The sequence below is a fragment of the Gekko japonicus genome, unplaced genomic scaffold (genome assembly GCF_001447785.1).
Source record: "Gekko japonicus isolate JY-2015 unplaced genomic scaffold, Gekko_japonicus_V1.1 scaffold3390, whole genome shotgun sequence".
Lineage (NCBI taxonomy): Eukaryota > Metazoa > Chordata > Lepidosauria > Squamata > Gekkonidae > Gekko > Gekko japonicus.
In genome coordinates this window covers 107,469-121,653 of record NW_015161511.1, presented here as the reverse complement: position 1 = coordinate 121,653, position 14,185 = coordinate 107,469, and the positions used below count along the sequence as shown (strand labels likewise).

Genomic DNA, 14,185 nt, shown 5'->3' with positions numbered 1-14,185 from the left:
GAGAACAATGGAGAAGGAGGGCCATGAGAGCCAGCATGGTAGTGGTTGAAAGCAGCGGACTCTAATCCGGAGAACAGAGTTTGAATCCCTTCATCTCCAAATGAGGCTGGCTGGGTGACCTTGGGCCAGTCAAAGTTCTCTCAGAGCTCTCTTAGCCCCCCCCCCCCATCTCACAGGGTGTCTGTTGAGGCGAGAGGAAGGAAAGGCAATTGTAGGCCGCTTTAGGGTAGAGAAAAGTGGGGTATAAAAACCAACTCTTCTTCTTTTCATGTGTGGAAATAAAGGAGCCAAGGGAGGTAAGGGTCTCTGAAGAGGGAAACACATTCTAAGTGTCTATATGCTAATACTAGAAGCCTCCAAGTCAAGATGGGAGGGCTGCAGTGCTTGGTGATAAATGACAATTTGGATATAGTGGGTGTTTCAGAAACATGGTGGAATGGAGAAAATCAATGAGGTACAGTCATCCTTGGTATAAATGCTATAGATTGGACAGAGAAGGATGTGTTGGGGGAGGCGTTGTGCTGTATATTAAAGAGGGCAAAGAGTAAAATAAGCTAGAATGAATGAACACCCTGGCAGAATTGTGATAAGTGGCAATATTAGGCCATAAGGGTTATTTAAAAGTTAGGATATACTATCGCCCAACTGACCAAATTCTTGAGGCTGACCTTGAGATGGAGAAGGAAATAAGGGAGGTGACTAAAGCAGATGTTATTATACTGGGAGACTTCAACTACCCTCATATTGACTGGGTAAACATATGCTCCAGTCATGCTGTAGAAACAAGATTCCTAGACATCATAAATTATTGTGCACTGGAACAGTTGGTCACAGAGCCAAACAGAAGGGCAGTGATCTTGAACTTGGTTCTGAGTGGCTCTCTAAACCTGGTGAGAGATGCAGAGGTTGTTACACCAATTGGGAACAGTGTCCACAATGCTATTAAGTTCAGCATTCAGGTCAATGGAAAGTTATCCCTAAAGAAATCTCTTCTGTGTGTGTGTGTTTTGTTTCCCCCCTTCAGAGATAAACTACTCTGGTCCCGTTCACACTTGCCGGGAAACACGGGGGGGGGGGATGTGTGTTTGCGCCGGCACAGTGTGTCCCGCTGCAAACGCGATCAGAGAGGACGGCACTTTTCTTCCGCGGCGCACGTTCCCGGCGCGCTCCAACGACGCAAGAGGAACGCGTTGGAGCGATCACACGAAGAGAGTCAGTCAGCAGCCCATAACAAGCCGTTTGTTAGTGGACTTTAGGAGGTAGCTTTTTACTCTGCATCTTCAGCCGGCTGCGATGGGTGCACTACGCTGGCCAGATGTTGCTATGTGATCACACCCTGATAATCCGCCCGGCATTCGTGCCGCTTCCATGGCAACTTCTGCGTCTGATCAAAGCCTCTGTGTGTCAGATGCTTTTTAATGGGAGACCCAAAACTCCATCCACAGTTCGCGCTGGTTACAGAAGCCCCCCCCCCCAATCAGCCTTTCCACTGCTGCTGCTCAGCTGAGCAGGTGGGGAATAATGCACTGATGTCACTTCCAGCTCAACTGGAAATGACATCAGCACATTCCTAGCAATGCTCTAGCATACAGTCAACACTCTGTGGGCCATCTGAACTCAATTAGCTACGGCTTTAGAGAAGGGGGTAAATCCTGCAGCAAGGTAATAAGGTTAATTTAGCATGCTAGGGATCCTGGACGTTTTTTGTCATCTTCTGGGTGTGGAACAGTGGATGATCTTGACAGGCTGGAAAACTGGGCTAAAACAAATAAAATGAATTTCAATGGGGATAAATGTAAGGTTCTGCACTGAGGTAGGAAAAATCAAATGCATAATTATAGATTGGGGGAGACTTGTCTTGGCAGTAGTTTGTTCGAAAAGGATCTAGGTGCGTTAGTAGACCATACAATGAACATGAGTCAGCAGTGTGATGTGGTTACTAAAAAGGCAAATGCGATTCTGGGATGTATCAACAGAAGTATAATGTCCAGATCACGTGAAGTGATGGTACCACTTTACTCTGCTCTGGTTAGACCTCACCGAGAGTATTGTGTTCAGTTTTGGGCACCACAATTAAAGAAGGATATAGACAAGCTGGAATGTGTCCAGAAGAGGGCAACGGAGATGGTGAGGGGTCTGGAGACCAAGTCCTATGAGGAAAGGCTGAAGGAGCTGGGTATGTTTAGCCTGGAGTGGAGACGAATGAGAGGTGATATGATAACCATCTTCAAGTACTTGAAGGGCTGACATATAGAAGATGGTATGGAGTTGTTTTCTATTGCCCCAGAAGATTGGACCAGAACCAATGGGTGGAAATTAAATCAGAAGAGTTTTTGGCTAAACATTAGGAAGAACTTCCTGACAGAGCAGTTCTTCAGTGGAACAGGCTTCCTCAGGAGGTGGTGGGCTCTCCTTTGGAGGTTTCACACAGAGGTTAGCTGGACATCTGACAGCAATGCTGATTGTGTGAACTTAGGCAGATCGTGAGAGGGATGGCAGGAAGGGTTGTCTCAGTGCTTAGTTCTTGTGACCCTTTCTTACACGCCCAGGGAAATGCTGATTGCCGCTTTGGGGTCAGGAAGCAAATTTTCTCCAGGCCGCTTTGGCCAGGGATTCTGGAGATTTTTTGTCATCTTCTGGGCATGGAACAGTGGTCACCATGGGTGTGGAGGGGAAGGTATTTGTGAATTTCCTGCATTGTGCAGGGGGTTGGACTAGATGACCCTGGAGGTCCCTTCCAACTCTATGATTCTAGTGCAATGCTTACTGAAACAAATAGAGGATTGCTCCTGCAGTCTAGGATGTCTGAAAGTCATTGTGTCTGACACAAACTGCATATCCAATTTCTCATTATGCATTTGGGCAGGGGAGGTGATGCAGGATAAATCTGGCTTTCAAAGATTCTTCTGTTGGAATAGCTAGCCTATAGAACACCTCGTCCATCCAGTGGGTTTCTGCAAGCCAGGAAAAGATTTAGCCAGATAACCAGAGCAGAGATATGCCACAAACATTACGTTACTTAGTCCTGAATTATAATTAAAATGTTCTGCTGTTCCTCAAAATATTTGTTTCTATTAATAATACAATCCCTTCCTCTCACATTTTACACATTTTTGGAATATTCTCTGAACATTGTACAGACAGTACACAGTAGCAGCCACCAGAATAATTTTAGCCTAATCGCTCTGATGTAAACAGCCTTTATCTCTTCCACATTCCTTCCGGAAAGATACTGCTGCATGCCACAGCCAAGGTCAGCACCATCAACACAATGTTGCAGATGGAGTAGGGAGGGGAGACGGCTGACTGTGAAGAGACTAGCTTTCCTAAGACTACTGAGTGAGTTCATGACAGAGGTACAAGTCAAACTGGACTCTATCTCTTAGTCACGACGCTGTGAGCGTCCCCTAATTTAATCCTGAAAAGGGGAATGGGGTAGAAAAGAACAGAGTCAAATGGGATTTATGGGCACTTAATTTTCGGTAGGTTGTGCCGTCCACATTTTCATTTCAAGGCCTCAACGTGAAAAAAGGCAACATTTGCAACAGGCCTTGAGGGGGAGGAATGAATGAGAGACACACCCCAAATTTCAGTATAGTCTCAGAACATTCTAGAAGGACACTCTAGACTAAAACGCTACATTGGCTAAAAAGACATTTCAGAGGTGTAAAATTGTTTCTAAACCCTGTACTGGCAATGCCGGTAGTTGGTGACTTCCTTTCGGCCCTCTTGTCTGCTGCCACTGCCAGTTATATTCTTCTTGTATACTACCCCAGTTCTCTGCCTTGTCCTCCTGGCAGGGGCATCACCCTTCATCTCTCTTCTAGCCTGAGAAATGAACATCTGCACTAAGGCTAGAAGGAAGCTCAAGGAAGCTGTGCCACAGCTCTCCCCCAGAGGGGCCCTTTGCGGGCTTTGCAATGAGCTCAATCTGTGCTGCCCAAGGCTCCAATGGTGGCAAAAGGAACCAGAAGAAATGTAAAACTCTCAAGGCTGTCCTCATCCCAATGCATTAAACTCACCAAGCCTGTACTAAAAATGGAGACGACCGCAAGAACTGCAGTTATTTTTATATCTTATTCACTCATGGAGAATGTGCGGTATTTCATTAAATACATAGCATGCAGAACCAAAACAAGCTGTTTGTCTTGGCAACTCCTAAACAAAACAGAAAAGGACAAACCTGTAAGATATTGAAACAAAACTTGTAGAATGACAATTAGTCAAACAAATATATTATGCTTTATATTTATTATGCCATATATATATATGGGCATATATCAAGAAGCCAAAGACCAGCTCACTTCAGTGACAGAAAATAAGAACCTTTGGCTGACTGAATCTGAACAGACATTACGTTCCAGACTATTACACAACCATCGAGGTATGAGCAAAGTAAAGAAAACACTAAGTCAGCAGAGAACCCTTCATTTGTTTCTAAAAAGATCCCTAAAATAAAAATACATCTTTCTGACAACAAATCAAGATGCTGCCTCTTCAGACAAAACTGAGAGGATAAAGTAGCGCTGAAAATAAACATGAAGCTGCTTCTGACTTTGGTCACTTCAGCACTAGCCCATTCATTGCCCATTCATGCATTTTCCCAGGTTTTTCTTGGCTTTTCTGTAACCTTCCCTACATCTACTTTATTATGAGATTTGGGAAAGATCGCAGTCAAAGCAGGGGGGATGCCATGCCAATAAAAAAGTACAGACCTTTTCTTGTCCTTCCCATATTGGTGCCATTTCCCCTGCTCCAGTCCCCCACCTCCCATGCCGCCAAAGGGTTTTTACCAGTTAAGGACCTCCCCTCCCCAAGTCCTCTCATAGCAGGTAAACCCACCAAGTGGCAGTTCCACGGCCATGTCAAATGCCTCTGCATTCACAGCAGCAACATGGGCCCTACCATCGTGTGGAAGCAGCCTTAGCCAGTGCCACATTCAAGCAACACCTTGTCTACACATGCAACAGAATGAGGCAGTAGTACGCAGGGCTCTTTTTGTAGAAAAAGCCCAGCAGGAACTCATTAGCATAATAGGCCATACCCAACAGCAGGAACTCATTAGCATATTAGGCCACACCCCTGACAGCACAGCTCATTGGCACATTAGGCCACACCCCCATGTTACCAGAAGTGTGGTCATCCAGCCACACCCACCTTTTGCTTCTTATTCTCTTTACCTTGTTTGTTGTCAAAACCCAGGGCCTTTTTGTATGTTAGGAACACACACCCCTAATTGTAGCCAATCCGAATGAGTTTCTGCTGTTGGGTGTGGTCTATTATGCTAAAGAGTTCCTGCTGGGCGTGGCCAACTTGGGAGCCAGCCAGAACTCCGTTCCTGTGCGTTCCTGCCCAAAAATAGCCCTGGTAGTACGGACTGTACCAATTCAGACTGCTGACCGGGAAGTATCATTTTCCAAGGGTCCTCATCATTAATAATTCCTTGTAAGTGCAAGACTAGCACAGAATGTGATGGGTCAGCTAGAACCTCGCTCCTAGGCGTGCTAATTTTTTAATCTACAGAGAACTATTACATGGGGAACATAAGCAGAGCCCCTTTAGTCTGAAGCAGTACATCACAATCTACCACCTAATTCTGCTGCATGTATAGACCAGTGCTGGCTTCTGGTGTATGGCTTGCGGGTGTAGTGACAGGGGGCTGCAGCCCAGTTTAAACAAGATGCTATGTGGTGGCGGAGGCCCACAGCCAAGTTCTTTCGCCTCACCAGCGTCATGTTTAAATCACATTTTGGCTTTGGTATTATGATTTGTTGCTGTACTTGAATTAAATGGATAGTAGTCAAAAGCTTCTGGAGTACCCAATAAGGACATTGCCTGAAGTACACTAGCACACCATAGCTAACAGCCCCTAATCCTATGACCCCACACAGTCAACACCTAGTTTTTCTAGAGGAGAACTTTCAGGAACTGATAAGCCACTAAGGGATAAGCCTTACTTGCTTCTGCTCCTTGTAACTTGTTTGCCCAACAGAACCTGTCTAGAAGGCAAATTAGACTCACAACCAGCTTCGACCTCTACCACAGGGGTTCCCAAACCTTTTGAACCTGCAGTCACCTTTGGAATTCTGACACACGGTGATGGGTACAGCAAAGAGGGGGGGAAAGGCTGCCGCAGGAGGCAGAGCCAACCACAAAGTGTCAGGGAGCAAGGTTATGCATAACTCTCACAGTAACTCTCTGACATTTGAGACAGAAGCTCTGTTTAAAAGGATCTCTTTTAGTCTGCATAGCTGATCGTAGCTCCAATGGTCAATCAGAATCCCTGGTGGGCACAAACCACCTGGACCTGCTCACTTTCTAAAAATACTTGGTGGGTATCAGAAAAATATTACACCGTACCCTGGCACCCACAGGGGCACCACACTGGGGCCCCTATTTGAACCTTAGGACAACCTGCAATATTCCCCATTACTACTGGAAAGTAACCTGACCAAAAGATGTCTAGTGCACTTGTGTTGCTTTGAGTGTTAATGAAATCATCTTCACACTTATTATGCACATCTATCTACATTTAAAACAAGCTCCTAGTAAGCATATAAGCAGTAGTTAAGCATATGCTTACTGTTATGCAGCACAATACAGGAGATAAAGAGACTGCTGTGACTAACCTTAGAGGAACTGGATTAGGGTACGTACAAACAGCTGGTAGCAGGCAACTTCTGTTGAACAACAACAAAACCTACGTATCCCAAGCTTCTCCCAACAATGACAATGGATGTGCTGTGCACAAATTTGCAATTGTTTTGCTACAGATCAACCTTTTAAAAAAAATCTACAAAACTTTCTAGGCCACCTGTCCACATATTTCCCTAAATTAGCAAACCACCTTCTTCAACTTCAGGGGCGTACCAGTGGTCACTTGGGCTCACTTACCAAGATGGTAGTGGGCATTTGCAGAAATCCAAAAGACCAATGTTGGGCTGAATCCAAACTAAGTTTTCCATCTGCAGAATAGACATTTTCTGTTAGTTGTTTTTACTGCAGCTCACTGATCTGCACAGAATGCTGCTCCTGGAGGACAGGGGGCCTTGAGAATTGTGTGTGGGTTTGCAGCAGGACAGGAAATGGGCAGAAATAGTGGAAAATTTAGTCTGGATCCAACCCAATGCTTTATTAGTTAGGCTTTCTTTGCCATACATACTTGCTGGATGCTTAACCACAGCCATGTTATATGGAAGCATCCAAACAAATGTGGCTGGTAATGTGCAACCTGGAAAATGCACCCTTGGACTTAAAACTGGCAGGCGGAGCAGACAGCCATCGCTTCTCTCAATCATTCCTGCCCTGCCCAACAGCCCCTCCTGAAGCCCTGCCTTAGAGCAGACAGAGGAGGAGAACAGACAACAGGACTGGGAGAGGAAGAGGAGCTGCACCTGCCCCTTACCCCACAGATTCAGGAAATGCAAAGGAAATTTGATTCAGGAAATTCAAACACACACTCATTCAGGCTGGCAATCTACCTAGCAGACGCACATGGGGACGCAAACAGAACATCTTTTCCATCCAGGCACTGACTTCTTCCAGAACTAAACCCATGGAAATAAGCTTGTCTTTATTTGCTGGCAAACCTGGGCCTCCCGTCAACACTATTTATAAACCAACCACAGGTTTTCTTTCCATTTGGAAAGAAAGCTTTGTAGGAATGACAGCAAAAAAGAATCCTTCATTCAGCTCTCTGTATTATTTTTCTTTCCATTAAAAAACCTCCAACCATCAGATCTTTATACACATTGCTCAAAAGGAAATGAAGTAGTCCCAACTACATTACGGAAGGAGCTGATTCAGAAAATTTTCTCCTCCCACAAACAGAGGGGAAAGACGCTCAGCTTTGGGCACTTGTTACCACAAGCCAGCCTTTAAAAGGAAGAATCATCACTATTTCTTCAAAACACTTTATGTTCGTTAATTTTGATTCCGAGAATAGCCCAGTAAGATACAGCAATATTGCAGATGCGCAACAGGGCCAATTTGGACATGACCAAAGATGTACTTAGGAATTCTGTAACTTCCAGGTGTGCATGGCCTGATTAGGTTCAGGACAGCGGCACTTAAAATACCTGCCCTTTGCCCCAGTGGGGAATTTACATGCATGGATGGCTATGCAGAACTTTACCCAATGTCAGGTCTCCCAGTTTAAGACACTCTCCACAACACACTTAAGCAGTGGTAGTTTATTGAGATATGCTTACTTTTAGAAACTTGCTCTGTGTCAGAACACCCCACATCTCACGCACATGTCATCATCCAGCCCCTAGGTCACTATGGCAACCCTGACAGATATACGGCACCTTATCTATTCTAGCATGGCAAAAGAGTCTCCATGGTCAGCGCCCATGGGAACTGGTGTTGGGGCACAGCTTGAAGAAATGGTTATGGCTGCTACACGCACCCACTCTCAACACCCCATGCACTCCCCTCAGGAATTCCCTCCCCCCCAATATTATGGCAAGCAGTGAAACGAAACTAAAGAGCTTGAAACCCAGTGGGGCAAATGGCGAGGAGAGGAGAATGATGTAAGTAAATAAATAAGTTAATAAGCATGGAACCCCAGAACATGTCCTAATATGCAACTTGCCCCTGATTCTGACAGGACTGAGGCCTGCCTAGGCTAGCTGGTAAGTGAGTTCATGGCTGAGGTGAAATCTGAACCAGTGTTATGCTGACCCACCGTTCATACTCTTAGCCCCTATGCTACAGCAGTTGAAACTGCAAGAGGTATACTATGCATTTTTCTAAAACCTAGTTAGCTAGCTGTCCTTCTGACGGAGTCTATCCTGGCCGTATCAGACACAATGGCACAAGGTACTGTTGCCCAGAACTAAGAGCTGGAGCCTCTAAAGTGTCTCTTTTGAGAAGTCAATATCCAATTGGTACAATATTGCAAGAAGCTGTGCTTAGTGGCCCCACACAATATTCCCATCCTGGAACTGGCAGGAAAGAGTTGCCCTCTACTGTGAATCCTTTCTAAACCTCAATAGTGGCACAATCTGGCTCCAGAATAAATGGAGTGGAAATCTGTTTCTGTCAATTAGCAGGATTCAAAATTCCCAGGTGAAACAACAGCAAGGAGAAATAAAACTGATTTGCAAGATTACCTTGGTTTCCCAGGAGAAAGGAGCTGAGTGTTCATCCTGCCAAGTTATATCCTGAAATGAAATACAAATTATGCACACGTCAGCAGGCACATGCACACTTCTGAACACACAGAGACATTCCGAGATGTAACTAAGATGCAACGTATGGGAAAGAGGAGCTCTCACACCACTTCAACAAATGGATCCACAACTGATGTACACTGAAGTCCCTGAATCAAACCAGAGTTTTATATATTCACCTTTAGAATAAAATAATATCCAACAGATAGTTTTCCGTATTGCTTGATAACACTTCATACATTTAACATTGTATGGGATTTCTCTCTGCATATCAATATCAAAAGTTGATGCATTCCAGCTTCACTTAGTCCATACCTGAAGCCTGGCTACATCCACAGGTTGTTGGATACTGATCACTTCACTATGGCAATTATTTGCAACTGGATTTCTCCAGAGGACAGCACAATCCAGTTGCAAATGACTGCTATAGTGTAACAGTAGCACAATATCCAGCAATGTGTGAATGTTCCTGATTAGGTCAGAGGCCATGCAGGAACACAGATGTGGTCTTTTCAGTATATTTACTGGTAAAACCAGAGGCACACAGAGATGACCCTCCCTTCAGGGATCAGGAAAACAGAAATAGCCATGCTTTAAATATTCCAACAAACATTTAAGAACAGTTTAGAATACATGCTTTGGGTTGTTCAAGTAATCAAAATAGAGCTTTTGCTTTCAACATGTAAGAAACAGAGCGCTTCTCCTAACTGGATGCCAGGACTTCGGCCTGCTGCATATTTAAGTCTCTCTTTCTGCAGGTTTCTGAACATTTTAACTCATGACAAAAATGCCATCCACAAACAGAGCTGACGTCAGCAGCCAGCTGTTAAGCATCCAAATACATAAAAGGATGCATCCAACAGACATTAAGTATGTATATTAGAAAAAGGCATCAGAATTTTAAAACGGCAGAGACAGTGGCATCTTTCTTTCCTGACAGTGAATGACATAGCAGAGATCTGACTATCAGCACCAAGTAACTGATCTGTTACCGAAATCCACACAAAAGATCTCTCTGTTGGCAACTGAAGACTTCTTACATAGCTGATCTGTTACATAATAGGCACATTAGGAAAACCTTGAAGAAAGAGATTGGATAAGCAGGAGAGGAAAGTTTTGAAACTCTGTACACCAGCCTGTTTTATTGCTGGCTATGAGGCTGTAACATACATGCATAATCATGCCTACTCAGATGTCACTACAAAGAGGTTGGAAAAACCAGTAGACATCATCATGCATGGCAATTACACAAGTACTCAGTGTTACTCATTGGGAAACTGAATTTGTACTGAGTTATCACAACTTCCCAACGAAGAGCACATGCACCTCTCAGACAGCGTTTGTGATCTTTGCATTCAACAGTGTACATGGGTTCTTTCCAACACACTGGCAACACACCTGTATAGGTGAACTGAGCATGAATATCACATTAAAAAAGGTAAAGGTAAAGGTTCCCTTGCTCGAAAGCCAGTCGAATCTGACTCTAGGGTTGCGGTGCTCATCTCTGTTTCAAAGCCGAAGAGACAGCGCTGTCCGAAGACGTTTCCGTGGTCATGTGGCCAGCATGACTAAACACCAAGGTGCACGGAACGCTGTTACCTTCCCACCGAAGTGGTCCCTATTTATCTACTTGCAATTTCTTGCTTTTGAACTGCTAGGCTGGCAGGAGCTGGAACTAGAGACGGGAGCTCACTCCGTCTTGGGGCACACTTGGAATATCACATTAGCCCTCTCTTAATCAGCCCTTACTACTTCTTGGGCAAACTTTGCCTTCCATCTAGGTAGTTACCCATGTGAGCAGGAACCGCTTTTTCCCTGCACAGCACCTAACTCAATATTAAGGCTGAACAACTTTTAGAGGTAGCTATACCTGTCACCTTTGTGAAGCTGGTGCCCAGAAATTTGAAAGTTCAATGTGACATTTAGGGGGACAGTATAGTCTGATTTATTATGGATCAGCTATGTCTAAGATGAAGGAATGTACACAAACAAGTTTGATACCATACTCCCACTGAGTTTTCACCAACAGTCAAGCACATAAACCAAAAATCCTGCTCACAACATTGGCACATAAATCCTGGACCTGGCTAATCTAGCCACACTGATCCATGTCACTGCAACCTCAAAATGGATCACTGCAATATTTATTTAAGACATTTACATGCCGCCTTTCTACCAAAACAGGGTCCTCAAGACGGGGCTGCCCTAGAAAACCTAGACCCTTCAAAATACAGTGGTTCACCTTCCAACTAATGCACAATATTTCTGTCATATTATACCAGTACTTAGAATATTTTATTGACTACTGATATGTTTTCATGCTCAATGTAAAGGGGCTGTTTTTAATCTTTACAGCCCTTCACGGTTTGAGACCCACACACCAGAAGATTACCTCTTCCTTTAAAAGCCTGTCTGCCTGCTTTATTCATTCCCCCAATTCCTCCATACTGTCCCTTCCCTTAAAGAGGCTCAGTTGGTGGTGCTGCTCCATAGCTTTTTTCAGTGGTCACTCCTGCAAGAACTGCTGTGGCCTGGTTTGTGCTCAGGAGAGCTTGTAAAGTGTTTTATTCTGAAGGGCTTTCTGCCTGTTTTGTACAGTTCTTTATGACTGCTTTAAGGTATTATCAGTTGTTGGAAGGATACAGGTGGTTTGAGGGTTTATTCTTGCAAACAGTTCCAAGCCCACATTGCAGTGAAAAGCAACCCAGAAATATTTTAAATAAATGGTAAATTCACCACAGGGATTTCTTACCCACTCCACTTACCAGCTATATAATTTATTACAATTAATAAGCTGATCATCGCGTACAGTTGTGCTACCTCTCATTTTTTTTTCAAAGGATGACTTCCACCTCATTTCCACAGTACCCCCACCTCCCTGAAATGGCCTTCTTCTTAATTAATTCAACAGATAGAGAACTGAAATGGAATTAATTCAACAGACAGAGAACTCAAATGAAAACTATTTTGTACGACAAAGTACAAATGGCTGATTCTGTTTCAGACATACAACAAAGTCACACTTTGAAGCTTTATGACTGGATCTATACCTCTTTATCTCCTTTTCCCACGTTCCCAGTGGATCTACACTTGAAAGTCTTATGACAGAATTAACTCTCTATATTCTCCCCCCTCCTTATAACCTGCTCCTAAGAAGGACTCTCAGTTTAATTCCCATACATAGCTAAAGAAATGAGACCTTATGTTGTTCTGGGTGCCTAAGACATCTTTAAGAGGCCACAGGACTTTTATTTTGCTAGAAACAGACTAACGGCCACCCCTTTGCAACCTTCTCTGAATGGCCCTACCTGCTTTCAAGGTGAGGAAGGTAGTTGAAAGGACCTTATCAACAGTAGCAATTAACACTTGTTGGTTGCACCCTGACCTGGATAGCCCAGGCAAACCTGATCTCACCAGATCTCAGAAGCTAAGCAGAGTCAACTCTGGCAAGTACCTGGATAGGAGACCTCCTTGGAATACCAGAAGTTGGGAGGTAGGGGCAGGCTTTATTCAGCTACCTCTCTAAACATCCTCCAGGTTCCCAGTAGGGGTCAGTCACCAGAGGTCTCCATGACTTCCAGGTGCACACACACTCATGCGCACACATACGAAGACTAAAAAAAATACCAAAAAGGGAAAAAAAACAACAACAACCAGTTGCTGGTTGTGAAGTAACCTGCCTAAGTTTGCTCACTTGCTAACTTTCATAGGCAAGATGTTTCTGTTTTAACTGTCACCGCTCTTCTGGAGTTTATCTTGGGTGGTCAACTGCAATGTTTTTACATTACTTTAACATATCTGTATTTTTATGTTACAATAGCTTAACTGTAAGCAAGCTGCAGTACAATCCTATGCAAAGTTACTCCAGTTTAAGTTCATTGAAATGAAATGGCTTTGACTGAAGCTCAAGATTGTACTGTTGGAGAGCCTGTGCTGCTGACACACACAGAGAGACCTCAAATGAAATTAATTCAACAGCCAGAGAACTCAAATGAAAACTGGATTGTGCAACAATGTACACATTGCTGATTCTGTTTCAGACATACAATAAAGTCACACTTTGAAGTTTTATGACTGGATAAATCTTAAAAAGCTAGCCCTAGCCAAAAGACCAGGGAGGTGGCACTTACGGGTGGTAAAAATAATAGCCCAAAATTCCATACTATATAAGGTATTAAACAACTACAACTGTATAAAAGTTATATGGCCAACCTAAGTACAACTGACTAATGAAACGTGGATTCTGTAATTCTCAGTAAGCTCAAAATTCACAATTGCATTAAATATTAGGTAAATTATTATAAAATGCTATGCAAAGATATAGCATTGTGGAACTAATAAAAGCAGGAATAGTAACTTGGTTCTGCCAGATCATGAGAAGAGACATCTACCACAGCTAGTGACAGTGCAATGAAGCAGTTAGAGTACCATCAGCGGTAATCTATATATCTAATTCCCAACATGGCCCCCTGTGTGCGGATACTTACTTCTGCAGATCGGGAGCACATGGAGGGAAAAGAGATTATCCTACACAATTGGGGCACCCCCCCAGCTGTGCAGAAAAATCGAAAAACTTTAAAAAAGGATACAGGGGATATTTAAATCCCCCCCAAAGTACAACAGTTTTTCTACTCATGCACAGAGAAAGGACTTACCAATGACAGGAGCTTTCTCTCCCCCTCCCTCTATCTTCTTGGAAAGTTCTGAGCACATGACTGCCCTTAGCGACGGCTTTCCTAGCGACGAGGCCTTTGTGGGCTTTTCCGCTTTTGGGAAGCCAGGAGCAAAGAGGGACGGAAAGTGGCGGGTGGCTTTATGGCTGAGCCTGCACTGGCTTGGCCTCCCAGGCACTGCCACCACTGCCAGGCTCAAAGTTAGGGGAAAAGGAGGGGAGAAAGAAGGGGGATGGCTTGCAGGAGGGGGGAGAGAAAGAGAGATCGACTTGGTGGAGGGTTGTAAAGAAAAAGGAGGGATTGGCTTGGGGAGAGAAAGAAAGGGGGAGGGGGGGG

The 14,185-nt window shown here is 44.1% G+C and overlaps 1 protein-coding gene across 1 annotated transcript in view; it reads right to left on the bottom strand.

The window, feature by feature from the left end:
• LOC107125782 (chromosome unknown open reading frame, human C1orf198) overlaps positions 1 to 14,185 on the bottom strand; it is a 30,341-nt gene that overhangs the window by 8,591 nt on the left and 7,565 nt on the right. The window contains exon 2 of the mRNA XM_015429245.1: positions 9,117 to 9,167. Coding sequence (XP_015284731.1) covers positions 9,117 to 9,167 — 51 coding nt within the window. The remainder of the gene's footprint in view (positions 1 to 9,116; positions 9,168 to 14,185) is intronic.